Below are 19,369 nucleotides of genomic sequence, written 5' to 3'. Positions count from 1 at the left end.
CTTGTCAAACGTGATGTGGATAATTAAGCTCAGAGGCAGCCTTCCTCATGTGCCAGAACACTTAGGGTAGGGCTTGGGGGACAGGAGTCAAGTTAAATGGATCTTGAATAAAGAGAAGAAACTTAGGAGGGGGACAAGTTGCGGATATATGGAGCTGTTTTGCTTTTTAGCTCGTGATGAATCTTCTCAGGTAAGGTATTTTAGAAATTCAAAGCAGTGTAGCCACAAAATCTATTTCTTTCATTAACTTAACATTTTACTAGCAGAAAATTACTAAAACACTAATTTGATCTTATTTTCCAAAAAAGAAAAATCAAGGTCATTAGAAAGTCTTATTTTTTATTTATTACAAAAGCAAAGCTTCATTCACAATATGAACTGCATACTAGATATAGTTATTTCCGCATTAAACTGCTTTCCAGAATCCCTAAACAATATAGTGTATTTTACAACCATAATGCAAGTTATGTTTTGCATACAAAATATGTTCTTTACATCAAAGCACATGTTAACAAAAGTTCTAGAAAGCATGTATCCTCTAAGACTAATGAAAACGTTTTTAGCAGGGAATTTTAACAAAAATTAACATTCATTTGATAAATATTTTGTAGAACTTGAAATGAGGATTTTATCTCTGAGTTATTTTTTGTAGTATTCCCCTTGTTCAGTTTTTGCAGAAGAATGGCAAACACTTATTTCTTTAATGAAATAGCCCTGGAAACACCCAGCGTAATTTTTTCAAAGTAAAAGTCTAGCCTTAACTTGAATTTCAAGAAGTTGTAGCTACATACTACACTAGTAAAATCTGAAATAAAATTATTCCCAGTTAATCTCTTCACAGTTTCTTAAAAAAATATTAGTGGAGATAAATTATCTACCAACTTTAAAAATCTAAACATATGTTCACTGAACAAAAATAAATTTAGTTTCAGAACATTGCCTGTTAACGGCAAAGTACTATAAATAGTGCATGTTAAACTCTTCCCAGCAACTCATTTCTATAAAATATTTGATTAAAAATAAAATGAGAGAAACATTCAATACAGAGGGGAAGACATGAACATCTTTCCAAATACAGAATTTAACTCACAGGAAATTTAAATAAAATCTAAATATTTTTAAAAATACAATACCAAAAAAGCCTCTAAGGTAGATTTGCCTCAAAAATTTTAGTGCATTTAGAATAACTGTAGCTTCTAAGCATCAACACCTTTGGGATATCAACTGTGCTTTTTAAGTCATAGCAAAATTATAATTTTACATTCTAGTATGTAATTATGAAAAAAATCTTTTCCATGTTTAAATTAAAATGCACCTTCACAACACCCATGTTCAGGTGTTAGAAAAAAATGCATTTGACTGAGAATATAGAGTTAATAAGCTGGTTTTAACAAGGGAGTTCTTTCTCTTTGTTTCATGAAAATTTTCATTTTCTGTTTTGGGGTACTGCTTTTATCTGAGGAATAAAATGGGAAAAAATCACCACAAAAGCTTCCAAATGACAACCTGTTTCTTTCTGGCAACTGATAAATACTAAAGCCAAGTTATACACTTGGAAACTACCGCAGTAAAAAGGGATCTGAGCAGGCAGTGATTTAAGCAACAATGTAACAGAATTGTAGAATTTTAAAGTACAAGATTTGACAAAGATTCCAGTTTGGAGAAACTGTCCTTGATGCTGCTCTTTAAACAATGCAGTAGCTTAGACCTTACTAAACTGCAAGAACTCATTACAGTGGCTTTTTAGCATCTGAAAGGGAAGGCAGAGGATCCATTAACTTGGCACCTGGGGTTTTTGTGGGTACATGCCACCAATATTTCCCTTTCATTTACTATTAGAGGTCTTTTTTGGTTAATAGGTGCTTAATATTCTCTTTAAGATGCCAATTAGAAGCACATTCAACATATGAACAAAATTAAAAATAGAATTTTTGTAAAGTACACAGAAACCAAGTTAGTAACAATATATTTTATTGTTTGACCAAGCTCTCTTCAGAGTATGAGTTATTACACAATATAAAAAACAATAGCCTCCTATTCAAAATGAATTACTCTATATTTATTAAGTCTTATTTTTATAAACAAATTAAATGTCATATTTATATGCATTTTATAGTCATTTCCACACATTTTTATCCTTTCTCACTAAAGCGATGATTTAGTTTCTACATAGTTTCGTCACTCTACATGAAGACTGGTAAAACTGCAAATAAGAATTACAATTTGAATTCACAGAAAATATTTTAAACAGCTAATTCTGAAGAGGAGACAAGAATCCATTTTGGACATGTTCTCATTTTTGTAAATATGACTTCACTATCACATTTTCTCATGTGTTTCTATACCCACCTTTTCTTGGAAATTATGGGCAATAAATGGATAGAAGGAAGGAAAAGGAATCTTGAGAAATTTGTTTGGAGGCTGCATTTTAATTTTAAGGAGGACTTCACTTTACCTCTTTGGTCATCAACGGAATAGGAAGAATAAGAGATTCTCATTACAGTTATCCACCTCACCTAACAGTAATGATATCAGAATGAAGGATTTAAATGAAAGTCAAACTGAGAGGGGAAAAAGGCATCTAGCACTCTAGTGTATTTACCTGTGAAAATAAAAATCCAGTGGAAAACTGACGTGTGTTTAGACATTGAATAAACAAGTCATTTTAAATATTAAAAGAGTTTTCAATTTCAAGTCTTAACTGTTTTACATTTCCCCTTGTGGAAAAAAGAAAAATTTGCTAAACCGAAATAGCTTTACTATTATCAGTTGAAATGAAACTACCGATTCAACTTAAGAAATGTGAACTAAATAGTATTTCAATTAACAGCAATTTTTAAGGCAATTTCTGTACTAAACACTGAAATGAGTAGTAATAAATTCCGTTAAAGAAAGTAATCTATTCTACCATTTTGAAATATGGCAGAAATAACATCCAGTTCAATGTATACTGAAACATCAAAAGTATGGATAAGCCTTTTGAAGTTTTTATGGACCATAAACGTGAGAGATTCAAATGAACATCTTGTAAGATTATGACTGCACTCCAATTATCCAATGTCGAAAGGAAAAGAAGAGACACCAATGTGTCTAACTGTTCTAATATATAAATGACCCTGACCAGATTTTTATGAAAAAAAGGGAAAATTTTATTCCACTGTCAAATTTATATTCTATAAATATAATGTATAAGCCTTGAATTAGCAGACACTTTATTAGGGATGACCAAAACAAAGAACAAAAAAAACCAAACCATAAAACAGCAAAACTAAGTAAAATATGACTATTTTCAATCAATGTTGGTTATGCTGCCCTCTTGCAAAATGACAGGCAAAATCATACTTGTTTTTACATTTGCATCCACATATATTACACTGAAAAGGATTTTCATACCCATGACATCCCATATGAATAGTGTAAAGGATGTTGTCTGCAAAGTACATATCACAGTGCTGGCAGTGGTGCAGAAGCTGAGGGTCCTGGACCGGCAGGGCTGGGGCTGGGGTGCTTGGCTGGCTGTTTCCTATGCTGGGAGTGCTCGTGTGGGCACTTGGCTCACTGCTTGGACCTGCCACTGGACTATAGTTCCTTTGACTATGGGATGGCCGAGGTTCTGGGCTTGTGGGAGAGGAGCTCTGAGGAATACTTGCTGATACCGCAGAAACTACTGCTTGGGTGGAGGGCTGCTGAATCATGAAAGGCTTTTCATCAGGGCAGGGAACTACATCAGGGGATGCAGGGTTTTGATTTTCAGGTGGCAAACTGGACAACTGCCCTGCTAGAGTAGAGAGCTGATTCAAAGGGTTATCAACCATGAGTTCCTGGGGGTCCCTTGGAAGGCCACCAGTTGGTGTGGTTTTTGCCATACTTTCATAGGAGTCAGTCTGGATATTTGGGATTTCGTGGGTAAAATCGTTAAGGTAGTCTGGTTTCTGAACCACCATGGAAGGTGGACTTAAGTTGATTAGTGCTCTTCTGCTATAGCCCAGATTGCTTGTTTTCTTCTGTAAAACCCCCCACATTTTCTTGCTGCTTAAGGAAGACCTAGTACCTTTAATTGGTACCATTTTATGCTTGCGCCTTCGGTGATGGGACAAGTTACTTCGATCACTGCAGCGGAAGGAACATAATTCGCATTTGTATGGTTTTTCTCCAGTATGGGAACGCATATGGGCTTCCAGATGACGCTCATAAGCAGATGCAAATGGACAAAGATGACATCGATGAGGTTTTTCACCTGTTTCAAAAGAAAAATGATGGAGAGACTACAAGAGTAGTTCATTTACGGAAAGTTTGCTTGTCCATTCATTGGACAACTGGAAATTGATCAAAAAGAAAAATGCTTTCAGAAAGTCATATTTGCATAGCATATGAGATTGTTAAAATTTGTAAACAAACCCACAAACTGAAATAAAACTTAAGAACTCATCAGCAACAACTTGAGATATGCATTGATGTTATATTAGTCAATACAGTATAAAAACTGTTATGGCTTCAAATGCATTTAGAGAGAAGAAACAGCACAACTGAAATATTTCTAGTAATAGTCTTACATAATGAGTTTATCAAAAGTATGTCTGAGTTATATGTTCATGTATACATTTATATACAAACACTCATAGTCACACACATACACACATATGCATACCCTTTCCTCACAGAAAAAAAAAAAATACAAAAAAAGGTTTTTTTAAAAGTCCTTATATGAAATAGAAAGCTCAGAATTGAAATGGGCTTGCTAGTCTGAGTTATGCAAAGCATCCCTTCAAAATTGCTAGTGCTTCTCCTCCACCTTCCTACTCTTCAGCTGCCAGAAGGAATAATTATAGTTAATGTTGTTAACTGAAGACTGCCCAATTATGTGAAATAAACATTTGGAATATGAGATGTAGAGTCATTCATCTAATAAGTATGTGTCACATGCCCTCCTAAGTTCTGGTGGTACAAAGATGGTCTTGTCACAATCCCTGTCCTCAAGAGGCTCTCAGGCCACGATGATGTGATGAATGAGCACAGGATGCATGAAGCACACAGGAAGGACGTCTGACCTGGTCTTGGGCAGGGGCAGATGTAGTTGGGAAAGTTTCTCAGAAGGGACAGCTAAAGTGAGATCTGGGATTAGCAGTACCATCTGCAACTGTATGCTTTCTGAAACTTTTCCCCCTTTCGGCAACTGGGCAACTGAAATGTAATAGGATAAAGATTAAAACATTTTATCACATCGCAGTGCTTTAGCATTATTCCTTCCCAATCTGAGAGGCAGACAGATGTTGAGAGATTATTTGTATCAAGAGGGAAACATGGCTAAGGAAGGAGAGGATCTACAAAGGGCTTCACTTCTGACCTGTTTGTATGTTGTTATGTTGTTGCTTTGTAAAAATGGAGTAACTTTCCCGTTTATTCGAACTTTACGTAAACCTTCATTTTTGAATATTAAAACTATTTCTATGACAAACCAACCTGCCCCCCTTGGCCCCTCTCCTACCCTCACAGAAATGCTTTTTCCAGCTGTCTTTCCATTACCTGTGTGGATTCTGATGTGTTCAATAAGCCGGGCTGTTCCTTTGCTGGCATAGTTGCAGTACCGACACTTGAGCTTCCCATCAAAGGTCCTTTCAAACCCGTCTACTAACATTCCTGAGTTTTCATCCAGGGAAACTTCAACAGATGGGTGATCAAGTCCATTTTGATCACCATCTGTTCCAGCTATAAACAAAGTACAGCAAAAGAAATTATGCATCTCAGAATCAACTCAATTTAGCATTTCAGTTTTAAGTGGCTGAAAAATCTTATAAATTGACAGTTCACTTCCCACAAAAGTTAAATCCATTTTATAACAGACTTTCTGAACTGAGGCTAATTTTATACAAAAACAGTAATACATTCTGTTATTATATTCTGAGAACCTTTGGGGGATCTCAAATTATTTACACAAGGCCAGTGCGGTGGCTCATACCTGTAATCCCAGAACTTTGGGAGGCAGAGGTGGGGGGATAGCTTGAGGCCAGGAGTTACAGACCAGCCTAGCCAACATGGCAAAACCCTGTCTCTACTTAAAAGAAAAAAAAAAAAATTAGCTGGGCATGGCGGTGCGCACCTGCAGTCCCAGCTACTCAGGAGGCTGAGACATGAGAATCGCTGGAATCCAGGAGGCAGAGGTTGCAGTGAACCAAGATTGCGCCACTGTACTCCAGTCTGGGCGACAGAGCAAGACTCTGTCTCAAAAAAAAGAAAACAAAATTACTTACACACACATTGTATTGGTCCTTAACATGTTTTTGAAGAGAACAGGTGAGGAGGAAGGGGAATAAAGAGATTCACTGGAGAGTGATGGCACAGTTACACACAGGTGTTTAGCACCCTGGCTATTTCTACAACTGTAACTGGCAAAGAATCTCCAAAACCCTAACTCTATTTTAGTCTGAAGTGGTGAATAACTTTACCACATCCCACTGTTTATACGAGCATTCTAGATCTCCATTCCATCTAGGATCTTAAAATTCTAATTAAGCACATAAAGGAAACTACCGTCCCTGATACCTCTGAAGGTTAGGGTTTTAAGAATCTCAGAGATAAAAGATGTTTGGCTGTTTGCTTTCAAGGTAATCTGACTACTTTTTTGTAGAAAGAAACTGAAGAGACCTGGTGCTCACAATCAGGAAAATCAGCAAATGGCTGGGACTACAACCCTGGTCTCTTGAATCCTGTCTGGAAGTCTGGGTGTTAGGAAGGAAATTTCCATTCCTACAGCTTCAAAGGAAAAGGCCTACTACATCTCAGGAGGTAACAGTGCTGGCATGCACAGTTCAAGCCCCCTGCTTCACTGGTTCCTCACTCCTCACTAGGAGAAGTAATTCTGCTGGTTGAGACAAGACCAATATACAAGAGGGCAACACTGCGTTAGAGGGACAAGGCTCAGTGTCTTCCTCTCTCCCACTGCTTTCCCAAGCCAGTCACTATCACATTTTAATGTGTATATGAATTACTTGGGGGATCTTATGAAAACACAGATTATAATTCAGTAGATCTGGGGTGGTGTCTGGTGTTTGGTATTTCTAACAAGCTCCCAGGTGATGCCTGGTCCCTGCTGCCAGTCCCTGGATTATAAGGCCCTACCCAGACTATCTAGGTCAGGCGGTCAGCAAACTTTTTCTATAGGCATGAGATAGTAAATATTTCAGGCTTTGTGGGCCATATGGTCTCTAACACAACTACTCAACTCTGCTGTTTTAGCATAACAAACAAAAAAAGCTATAGAAAATATGTAAACAAATGAGTATATCTGTGTTCCAATTAAATTTTATGTGTACTCAAGTTTGAAATTCACAGAATTTTAATATATCATTACATTATTCTTCTTTTGACACTTTTAAAACCATCTTTAAAAGTAAAAACCATTCTCAGCTTGCAGGCCTTACAAAAACAGCAGTCCAGATGGGGGCCCACAGGCTATAGTTTGCTGATCTCCGAGCTAGGTTAGGAATAAATTCCAGTTTTTTGTGGCAAGCAAATTAGACAAAATTTACCTCTAGCAAGCTCAAGGAGGTTACCACTTTCTCTATTTTCGTTTTCTCTTCTTGGATAGGTAAATATGGTCAGCTCTTTCTTCATTTTAAGAGAGAAGAAACTGAAACCCCTATTTTGGTCTCAGGTCGAATCCAGATTTCCTGATGACCTAATCGTTTGTATAGTGAAGCTGATGTTCCAGTCCCCTTTGGGTTCCTTGTGTCTAATGCTAGCTCATAAAAACTGCAGGACAGGAAGGGTATTTGGAGCCCCTAACCTTCCAACAAGGCCATAATGCATCTCCAGACCATGTTAAGCACTCTCCAGCAGAAGTCTGATATGTTTTAAAAAGGGGGGAAAATGCCCTGTATCTTTCTAGAAAAAAACAGAATGATTCACATTAATGCGCAGTGACCTTCACAGTAACAGCTACACACAATCATAGTAGTGTATAAAAAGTGAATTATTTAGTAGTATTAAAATGAGTCTACCTCCCTGAAGAGCCTCTGCTTCTTTGTCCCCACTAACTGATCCAGAAATCATGTTCACATGATGGGTCTGCTGAGTCAGGTATTCCTGAAAATCTTTCACGAAGTCCAAAGGCTCTGGTTTTTTTTCACCCATCTTTGCTTTTTTAACGTTTACAGTCTGTTATACCTAGAAAACAAAACTGAAATAATTTTACACTATTTAGGGAGATCTAGTACATAGTAAACAAATGACAAAGACTATTTTGTGCAAGACACTATACAAAGCAAGAGAAAATACAGTGCCTGCCTTTTAGTATCTTATAATCTTCCTGGTGAACTAAAGAAGACATACACAAAATGGCAAAAAAATCAATATATTTAATAATTAAATATAAATAGGGATTCAAACAGTCATAGAGGATGGGAAGAAATTTCAAAGGCAGAAAAAAAAAAAACAAGTTCAGATTAGATTAAAGAAATAAGAACACAAGCAGAAATCATCGATGAAGAAGACAATAAAGAAACCAAGCAGGCCAGAGACCAACATAGGGAGAACTTGTCCCTACAAAAAAAAAATGTTTTTAATTAGCTGGGTGTGGTGGCACATGCTGACGGTTCCAGCTTCAAAGGAAAAGTCTACTCCATCTCAGGAGGCTAACAGTGCTGACACGCACAATTCAAGCCCCCTGCTTCACCGGTTCCTCACTCCTCACTAGAAGTGAGGAGGCTGAGGTAGGAGAATTGCTTGGGTCTGAGTGGTCGAGGCTGCCATGAGCCGTGATTGCACCACTGGACTCCATCCTGGTGGACAGAATGAGACCATTTTCTGGATGATGGACATGTTGCTTATCTGTGCTATTCCTATGCAGTTGCTACTAGCCACATATAGCTACTGAGGCACTTGAAATTTGGCTAATACAAATGACCTGAGTTTTTAATTTTATTAATTTAAACAGAAATAGCTGCATGCTGCTAGTGACTACCAGCAAAGGCTCTTAGACATAGTGTTCACATGAATGAGTAGTCTGCAAATAAGTGGTCTAGAACTAGGGGTTGCAGAGTTTTTATGAACGGCCAGATAGTAAATATTTTAGGCTTTGCAAGCCATGCTCATCTTTGCTGCAATTACTCAACTGTCACTGTAAGCAGCCACGGACAACAGACAGCCACAGACAATATGTAAACAAATGGGTGGGGCTATGTTCCGATTAGGCTTTATAAAAACAGGCATTGAGCCAGATTTGGCCTACAGGTCTTAGCTTCCCAACCCCCGCTCTAGAAATATCCAAATCACCACTTCTACTACCTATTATCCTATCCACTCCAAGACTAGGAAAAAAAAGAAAAAGAAAAAGAAAATCCCTGACGCTAGTGTAGAAAGGGAAAGTCTCCTGTGGGTTCTGCAATCACAAGCTGGTCTTCACCAGGTTTATGGCCCAAATTCACCAATAAAATAGCCAAAAAGTTTTCTAGTAAGAATAAGATGAGGAAGCCTAGCACCTGGGAGACAAAAAGTCTTTTCTTCCAGTAAAAACAATTTTTATGCAAATAAGTACAATTCTCTGGTAAATATACCTTATGATAAAATATTCTTTTTCTAAACTCAAACTATTTAACGAATAATTTTCCATCTAAAAAAGCTTCCGTTTTTAGGAGCCAGTGGTAGGCATCAAAAAATTACTCACTTTCAACACATATTCCTAACTTTTTCTTGAAGTCTCATACATATACAGAAAAGTACATAAATTGTAAGAGCAGAACTCAATGAATTGTCACAAAATGAACACATTCATAAAATCAGCAACACAATCAAGAAACAGAAGGCTGCCGGCATCCCAGAAGCCCCCCTCGTGTACCCTTCCAAAGCTAGGACCCTCTGCCCTGACAAGGGTTACAGCCATCCTGACTTCTGACTCTGTAGATTAGTTTTGTCTGTTCTTCAACTTTATGTAAATGGCATCACACACTATGAACCTGTATCTGATTTCTGTCACTCAGCATTATAATTGTAAGATTCATCCATACTGCTGCATGCAACTGAAGTTTGCTCAGATTTACTGCTGGAGTCTGTTGTATGACCGTGCCACAACTAATTGATCTCTCATACTGTTTTTAGATCATCTGGGTAATTTCCAGTAATTGGCTGCTGTGAATCAAGTTTCCATGAACATATTACTACATGTTTTTTGATTACATACATATTTCTGTTCATTGTAAAGGAGTAAAACTGCTGGATCAAAGGCATGCATATATTCAGTTTTAGATAATGCCAAATAGGTTTTCAAAGTGATTATAGCAATTTACACTCCCACTAGCAGTAAACAAGAGTTCTGCTGCTCCCCATCCTTGACAATACTTGGGCATTTTTTGCCTTTTTCATTTTAGCCGTTCTGGTGGGTGTCTGGTGGTATCACATTAGTTTTAATTTAGATTCCTTGATGGCTAATGAAGATGTAAACTTTTTAATATATGCTAATTAACCACTTAGATACCCTCTGTTGTATAATGTCTGCTCATATCTTTTGCTTATTTTTCTATTGTGTTGTCTTTTTCTAATATGGAAGAACGCTTTATGAGTCCTTTATTAGGATATGTGCATCTTATTTATTAGGATATGTGCATCTTAAGTATCTTCTCCCACTGTGGTTGCCTTTTCATTTTCTTTTCTTTTTTTTTTTTTTGAGACGGAGTCTGGCTCTGTTGCCCATGCTGGAGTGCAGTGGCACGATCTCTGCTCACTGCAAGCTCCACCTCCCAGGTTCACGCCATTCTCCTGCCTCACCCTCCCAAGTAGCTGGGACTACAGGCGCCCGCCACCATGCCAGGCTGATTTTTTTGTATTTTTAGTAGAGACGGGGTTTCAGCGTGTTAGCCAGGAGAGTGTTGATCTCCTGACCTCGTGATCCGCCCGCCTCAGCCTCCTGAAGTGCTGGGATTACAGACGTGAGCCACCCGCGCCCAGCCTTCACTTTTTTTTTTTTTTTGAGACGGAGTCTGGCTCTGTGGCCCAGGCTGGAGTGCAGTGGCCGGATCTCAGCTCACTGCAAGCTCCGCCTCCCGGGTTTACGCCATTCTCCTGCCTCAGCCTCCCGAGTAGCTGGAACTACAGGCGCCCACCATCTCGCCCGGCTAGTTTTTTGTATTTTTTTAGTAGAGACGAGGTTTCACCGGGTTAGCCAGGATGGTCTCGATCTCCTGACCTCGTGATCCGCCCGTCTTGGCCTCCCAAAGTGCTGGGATTACAGGCTTGAACCACCGCGCCCGGCAGCCTTCACTTTCTTAATGGTAATTTTTGATGAACAGAAGCTCTTAATATAGTACAATTTACCCATTTTTATCTTTTACATTCAGAGTTGTTTGTGTCCTAGTTAATAAATCCTTGCCTACATCTTACTTGAAGATGTTCTCCTACACTTCCTTCTAAATGCTTTTTATTTTACCTTTCATATTTTTATCTGGACTTGAGTTTTGTGTATGGTGGGAGGTAAGAGTCAAAGCATACTTTTTTCCAAAGAGATATCCAACTGTCCCAGCAATGTGTACCTACCAGATCGGCCTTTCTCTACTAAGCTCCAATGTCTCCTTTTTAAATCAGATGGTTATATGTATGTGGCTCTGCTTCTGGATTCTCTATTCTGTTCCACTAGCCTATCTGTCCTTGCAGCCATACCAGATAGTCTTAATAATAAGTCTTGCTATCACAGTAATTTAAGTCCCCCAGCTTTGTTCTTCTTCTTCAAGAATAGACTGTTACTGGTCCTTTTCCGCCTGTTTTTAAACCGTGGAACTGTAGGGTTGAGGAATGAGGGGTTCCACAAAAGCAGATTTTCCAATTTACAAAAATATGACCAACTTAAGAATCAAAACTACTTTGACTTAACTAGAAATCTACTGGAAATAGACCAAGATTTGACATACCACTAATATGAATTATTGTACTTTACAACCACTCAGTAACACAGGGCTGTTTTTGTTTTCCCTGTTTTCTGGCTTCAGACTGATAAATCTTATTTTCATACCTCTTGTCTTTTTCTCTCTTCACATTTAGTCTGTTCTTTATTCCAAACAAATTTAGCCAAATAAGGACTTACGGGTAACTGAATTCTCACTTTTCTTAATTCAATACTCGTGAATCGTTCCTTTCTTCCCTTTTTAGAAGCTATGGTAGCTCCAGGAGCTTTTAAAAATTATCAGTGGCCGGGCACGGTGGCTCACGCCTGTAATCCCAGCACTTTTGGGAGGCCGAGGCGGGTGGATCACAAGGTCAAGAGACCAAGACCATCCTGGCCAACATGGTGAAACCCCATCTATACTAAAAATACCAAAATAATTAGCCGGGCATAGTGGCAGGTGCCTGTATTCCCTGCTTCTCAGGAGGCTGAGGTAGGAGAATCGCTTGAACTGGGGAGGCAGAGGTTGCAGTAAGCTGAGATCGCACCACTGCACTCCAGCCTGGTGACAGAGCAAGACTCTGTAAAAAAAAAAAAAAAAAATTATTACTGCCAGGCACGGTGGCTTATGCCTATAATCCCAGCATAATCCCAGCACTTTGGGAGGCCGAGGCAGGCAGATCAGAAGGTCAAGAGTTTGAGACCAGCCTGGCCAGCATGATGAAACCCCATCTCTACTAAAAATACAAAAAAATTAGCCAGACACAGTGGCAGGCACCTGAAATCCCAGCTACTTGGGAGGCTGAGGCAGGAGAACTGTTTGGACCCAGGAGGCGGAGGCTACAGTGAGCTGAGATTGTGCCACTGCACTCTAGCCTGGGAGACAGAGTGTGACTCCATCTCAAAAAAAAAAAAAAAAATTACTACCCCTTTTCAGGTAGAAAAGTCTATTTTTTAGAAAACTGTCTAAAAAGTTGAGGCTACTGAAAGTTTATCCTCTGGACAAATAGAATATAGACAACTTTCTATATCCAAAGGTTCTGTTATCTGTTGATTCAACCAACTGCAAAACAAAATTATTTGGAAAAAGTGGATGGTTGCATCTATAGTGAACATGTACAGACTTTTTTTTCTTTTTTTCTTTTTCTTTTTTTTTGAGATGGAGTTTCGTTCTTATTGCCCAGGCTGGAGTGCAATGGCGCGATCTCGGCTCACTGCAACCTCTGCCTCCCAGGTTCAAGCAATTCTCCTGCCTCAGCCTCCAGAGTAGCTGGGATTACAGGTGCCCACTACCACACACAGCTGATTTTTTTGTATTTTTAGTAGAGACGGGGTTTCACCAGACTTTTGGGGGGGTCATAATTCCCTAAACAATACAGTATAACTATTTACATAGCATTTACACTGTATTAGGTATTATAAATAATCTAGAGCTTCAAGTACACAAAAGGATGAGACTGTGAGTTATATGCAAATACTGAGCCATTTTATATAAAGAACTGGAGCACCCATAAATTTGGTATCTACAGGGGTCCTGGAACTAGTACCTACTGGATACGGAGGTAGAACCATATTTTGGTATGAGGTCAAACTCACTAGCTTTAAGACTGAACAGGGAGGGACCTCTCTCAGCCTTAGTTTCCTATTTCGTAAAATGGAATCATAATCCAACTTGCAGTACTATCTTAAGTTTTATAGGTAAGTATACATAAAGTATATTGTGACATGTATTGCATATGGTAGGCTATCAGAAAATGGTAGCCATTTTTCTAAAAATTATTTTTGTAGCAAAAAAACAAAATGGTTATAACTTGGATTTTAAAATTCTCACCACCCCTGATTCAGTTATTCGCCTTTTTCCATCAGTTCATCAATGTGGTTGGAGAACATACTGAACATCTATTTGTTTCTTAGTTACAATGAAACAAAGATGTTCCACCTTAGTATCAAGTAATCCCAATTTGCAATTTTTCAGATCACTTTGCAATTTCTCAAACTCATCTCTGCTTATTTTACTTATAGGCCACCTCTTTAAATCACTTGGTTTAGTCTGGCTCAATTTTCTGAATCTTAAGGATTATTGTTGGCTTTTGAACACATTTGTTTCAGTTGTTTTCTTCCCCATCTTATCACGTTTATTTGAACTAGTTCTCAGTTTCTTTATCATTGTGTTACTATTTGTTTTGTGACTACAGTTGATTGTGCTGATTATCTGTCCTTTAAGTTTGCTCTTGGTGGGAAAATGTAAGCTAGTCAGCTCCAGTGAAAAAGACTATCAAGAATAAGATCTGGGAAAATACTTTTTTAATTTGTAAAAGCTGTGTAGCCCTATAGATTGTCTGTGTTTTAATTATAAAAGCTGTAATTAAGAAAGAAATCCCAGTATTTACATTGTAACTTAGCATCACTTCTTGCCAATCAGTTCACATGAAAACTAATACATTTCCCCTGGAAAATGTCTGAATGTACTTTGACAGGCTTCTGGAAGCAAGATAATCCTTACCAAATCTTGATTAGAAAGCATAACATTGCTACAGTACAACATGTGACAGTGCAGTAAAAACACACAAGACTGCCAGAAAGCCAGCAGAAGAAAATGATATTTTTATACATGCATCTCAAGTTTAAGAACACAAATGAGCTTAATTACAGAGGACGGCTGGCATATTTTGACAGTCTTGGCTATTATCACATTGTCACATTATAAACTTCACTGTGTTCCCTGCCATAAATTGTGTGCCGCTTTTCAACCAAAATGCATGATAAACTTAAAAAAAAAAAAGAATGACTCTGAAATGAGAAGATAACATTGTAACATTGCAAACATGAAGAAAAACTCTTCTTAAAGTAGAATTTTAAATATATTAGTATGCTTTATAACCTTAAATGTCCTGTCATGATTTAAAAATTAAGTGTCATTTCATCCCTAAGCATTTTTGTGCCCACTTGACCTGTATGGCCTCTATCCCATATATCCATATACACAGGGTATGACAGGTGCTCACAAAGCCCCGGTCTACAGTAGACCATATACACAGGGTATGACAGGTGCTCACAAAGCCCAAGTCTATAGTAGACCATATATACAGGGTATGACAGGTGCTCACAAAGCCCCAGTCTATAGTAGACCATATACACAGGGTATGACAGGTGCTCACAAAGCCCCAGTCTACGGTAGACAATATACACAGGGTATGACAGGTGCTCGCAAAGCCCCAGTCTATAGTAGACCATATAGACAGGGTATGACGGGTGCTCGCAAAGCCCAAGTCTATAGCAGACCATATACACAGGGTATGACAGGTGCTCGCAAATCCCCAGTTTACAGTAGACCATATACACAGGGTATGACAGGGGCTCGCAAAGCCCAAGTCTATAGCAGACCATATAGACAGGGTATGACAGGTGCTCGCAAAGCCCAAGTCTATAGCAGACCATATAGACAGGGTATGACAGGTGCTCGCAAAGCCCGAGTCTATAGCAGACACATATGAATGAAAGGTGCCTAAAGCGAAGTAGTGTCTTGGGCTCAAAACTCAGCTTTCTACATCTCAAGTCAGTATTTCTAACCACAATAAATTGAAAAATAGTAATAATTCTGAAACTAGGCTGGACATGGTGGCTCATGCCTATAATCCCAGCACTTTCAGAAGCTGAGGTGGGAGGACTGCCTGAGCTCAGGAGTTCAAGACCAGTCCAGGCAACAGAGCCAGACTTCATCTCTACTTTTTAAAAAGAAAAAAAAAAAAAAAAAATTCTGCAACTACAAAAGACTTCCTCTTATAGAAAGAAAATAAAGGTTTTCTATCCGAGTCATTTTCCTGTCTTTAATGTAATTATCATCAGTCTCAGGTCTCAAAGTTTAATCTAGGAATTCCACAAATTAACTGATACCCAGAGATGCCTCTAAGGCATTGATAAATTTTAAAACCTTTGCAAACATAATAAAATATACTTTAGAAAATCCACAAACTATAATTTTTTTAGTGGTATCTTTCCCATACGGGACATGAACTCAATACCTTGGAGTTAGCCAAAAAATTACTTACTTTACACAAAATTTCAATGTGTGATATCATGTCATCTAAACAAGAAATATACTTAAGTATTCTCCAGTATCATTATAGATGTGGGTGGTGTTATTACAACTCAGATGTACTCTTTCTGCTGGTATTGTCATGGACTGAATGTTTATGTCCCTAAAAGCTGATATGTTGAAATTCTAACCCCTAATTTGATGGTATCTGGAGTGGGGCCTTTGAGAGATAATAGGGTTATAAATGTGAAGTCCTCTAAATGGGATTAGTGCCTTGTGAAGAGATCTCAGAGATCTTGCTTCCTGTCTGCTCTTTGCCATGAGAGGATACAACCAGAAAGCAAGCCCTCCCCCAGATACCTGATCTCTTGGCACCTTGATATTAAGTTTCCCAGCCTCCAGAACCGTGAAAAATAAGTGTTTGTTTAAACCACCCAGTCTATGGTAATTCGTCATAGCAACCTGAACTAAGATGTCTAATCATATCAACCAAAGAGAACAATATTCCCATACTTTATGATGATTGTTCCTTATGATACAGCAAAATTCTCAAGTCCTTCCTGTGATTATTCTGATTAAAGTTACGTTGAATTTAGTATGAAATTCCATGGGGTGTACGTGGATATCTATATAGAAACTGACTAGGGTATACCTAAAGTATTATCATGCCAGTAGCGTCCCCCAAATTATTATTTAAGGCTCAAAATTAATGCTTTTAGAAAACAACCAGAAGCTACGCAAGCCAGTAGGGGAAAAAGAGGTGTATGATAATTAAGCTTTGATATCCCAAAGGACAGGAAAACCTCTACCTCAAGTAGATAATTTAAGCTAATTTCCGATCTTCCTTGGTTTCTGATAAAGGATTTATTTTGTATGAAGTCCTCTGATCTTTCTTCTTCAGTCTCATAAATGTAAAGCAGTTGATCAATGCAAGCATATATACATGCACACACACAATTATGTATGTGTATATATGTGCACTCCCCCCCCACCTCTTAACCAGTACCTAATAATTTAAAACACAGGCACTGAAATGCAAATTAGGAGGCATTCACAACTATGAAACAACCAGAGAAGAGGCTCTCTGACCTATCTTCCTTCTACCTTTTTTATAAACTGTGGGAGAATTTTGAGACCATGATTAGGGAACAGCAGGATATGTTTCCTTCACCTAGCATTCATGAGAAGTCTTACTTCTCATGGGTAGCCATAAGGAAGAATACAGTATTAGCAACTAACTTACATAATAATGTATGGGTTAGGCAGGCCTATACACATAAAGTGATTACAGTTCAATAGATGTGTTTACTCTCCGTAGCCTAATAATTATGGTCACTGAGATTTACTCTGCTATAGAACACATATAAACAGTCAACGCTGACAAATAAGGATTGGTTTTTATGGAGTAACATGGGCCTTCAAAAATAATTAGAACGTAATTCCTGATTTCAGAACTGTCAAAAACTCTTGAAGGCAAAAAAGGAAATTATGAGGCTCTGAGAAATCAGAAATCAAAACATAAAAATAAAATATAAGTAAAACCATGCTGAAAGAAATCAGAAGAGAAATTATACAATCTAACCTTTTCACCCCAAATCAGTTCCTCCTTTTTCTTGCCACTCCAACATTGATGAAATGTAGAGTAATTGAAATTTACTCTGGAGATACAGCAAGCGACTCCAAAAGGCCATGGAGAGAGAATTTCAACTAAAATTGAAAAGCCATACAGAAGTCTGCATAAAAAACAAACAAAGAGCACACCACAAATCAAAACCTTTAAGATAAGAACGTAATTAGCATCTACAGGTTGAATGAGCTAATAACTTATGCCAATCTTATCATTACATTAGCTGAAAAGAAAACGAACTGACAGATAATCAAAGAACAAAGCAGTAGCTTCACTTCAGCAAAAACTCCATAGGATCACCAAAGAATAACTGGTGTGACTATCGTTTTCTCACTGGTGGATTCGTTTTTGGCAAGATTTTTAATGTCTAAATTTAAGTTAAACTTCAGTTTAACGAAATTAAAATTAACTTCATTTAGTCACAGTACACTTCTAAAACGGTCAAGCCTAGGACTGCTGAACAGCTATAGTTGCATAAAAACAATCCATTAGTCCTAAGTAGGGAAATGGGAAAGGGCTTTAAAAAAAAACAAAAAAAACATGCACATCCGATAAGGGCATATCTGAATCCCATTCTTTTTATCCTATCACAACACAAAACAGTTACGGTTTTCTGGGAAACATCCTAGACCGCTAGGGGAAAATAACACCAGACATTTCAATTCACTGTAACGAACTCTCATCAATAATAATAACCTCTAGCTGTTGTGACAACATGACATAAATAAAAATTAAATTGAATTTTTGAAATTGTTAGTTCTGACGTTTAAGTAGTTTTAAATAAGTTCTATTCTTTCAAAACTGAATTTCCTCATATCACATAATTTAAGACGCCTTTATTTCTTCTCCCGCTTGTCACATCTCTTTCGGGTTCTGACCAGCACATCAGGGGGACTTTAAGTAGGCCACGTGGTTAGTGTTTGCTAGAACTCTTTTAGCTTCAGATCCAGTAATCGAGCATGCTAGGCTTGGCTACTCGCACTCCACACAGTTTATCCAGAGATCTAAACCCCGAATGAACCCGAATAGTTATTTGCTACAATGTCTTTCTCAAATCTCACATGTTCCTAAAATAAGGGTGCCCATGCAGTAGAGACGGATCCGGGCAGGATCATTAGATAAAATACGAAGGCTTTAAACGTCCTTCTCCCAACGAGCAGCCTGGGACCGGCGTCGGGGCGGCAGCCTCACCAGGATTCGGAGCGACATCCTCGCCAGGATTCGAAACACCTAGGAGACCCGCGCCCGCCTGACTCCCTTCGCCCCTGGGACCCCGTGAAGACGCAAATCTCCGGACGCCTCCCGCAGAACCACCTGTTAGAGCCAAGCAGCAGTCCCCACCTCGGAGCCTCCGAGGTCCTGCTCGACGGCGCCGACAGCAGGAGACCCCGCTCCCTCAGGGTTCTCGTGGCCATAGGCGCCGCAGTCCACCGCACTCCGGCTAAGGAGGTCCCGGGCCATCACCTGCCCGCCTACCGACCACGCCCGACCCTCCGCTGAACTGAGTCTCTCGCCGGATCAACCGGCCCGCGGCGAACCCAGCTCTCGCCTCCGGCCGCTCCTTCTTATCCGCCCTGTCCCGCCGCGTCGCCGCCGTCCGAGCCGGCAGCCTGCTACTTACCTCCTGACAACTGCATCGAGTAAACCACACCGCCTTGTTCAACGCCGTCGCCGCCGCCGCCGTCTTCGTCACCGTCGCAGTCGCCGCCGCCATCTTTGTTGTGTCTCCGACTCCCTTCCCGCCCCCCTGCCTTGCTCAAGTCTCGCGTGAACAGGATGGAGGGCGAAAACGAGGAGGGGCCTGTTTGTCTCTCTCGGGGTTCCGTAGGCAGCAGTGGGC

General features: G+C 39.1%; 1 protein-coding gene across 7 annotated transcripts; it reads right to left on the bottom strand.

Moving 5' to 3' along the window:
* Window positions 1-318: 318 nt before the first annotated feature.
* IKZF5 (IKAROS family zinc finger 5) lies at window positions 319-19,368 on the bottom strand. Of its 7 annotated transcripts, none has more exons than XM_003904361.5 (5): window positions 19,151-19,368; window positions 17,485-17,635; window positions 7,998-8,176; window positions 5,524-5,706; window positions 319-4,237 (listed from the first exon to the last, which is right to left on the bottom strand). In XM_003904361.5, the coding sequence occupies exons 3-5, from the start codon at window positions 8,128-8,130 to the stop codon at window positions 3,294-3,296; spliced, it is 1,260 nt and encodes a 419-aa protein (XP_003904410.1). In that variant the 5' UTR covers window positions 8,131-8,176; window positions 17,485-17,635; window positions 19,151-19,368; the 3' UTR covers window positions 319-3,293. The 7 variants fall into 7 exon arrangements, with proteins under 7 accessions (XP_003904410.1, XP_009213823.1, XP_031507868.1 ...); XM_009215559.4 differs by having other exon boundaries at window positions 7,998-8,163; XM_031652008.1 differs by having other exon boundaries at window positions 7,527-8,176; window positions 19,151-19,367.
* Window position 19,369: the final 1 nt, after the last annotated feature.

Source organism: Papio anubis, chromosome 11 (genome assembly GCF_008728515.1).
Source record: "Papio anubis isolate 15944 chromosome 11, Panubis1.0, whole genome shotgun sequence".
NCBI lineage: Eukaryota > Metazoa > Chordata > Mammalia > Primates > Cercopithecidae > Papio > Papio anubis.
The sequence above is the reverse complement of the archived record's forward strand: the minus strand, read 5'-3'. Positions and strand labels throughout refer to the sequence as shown.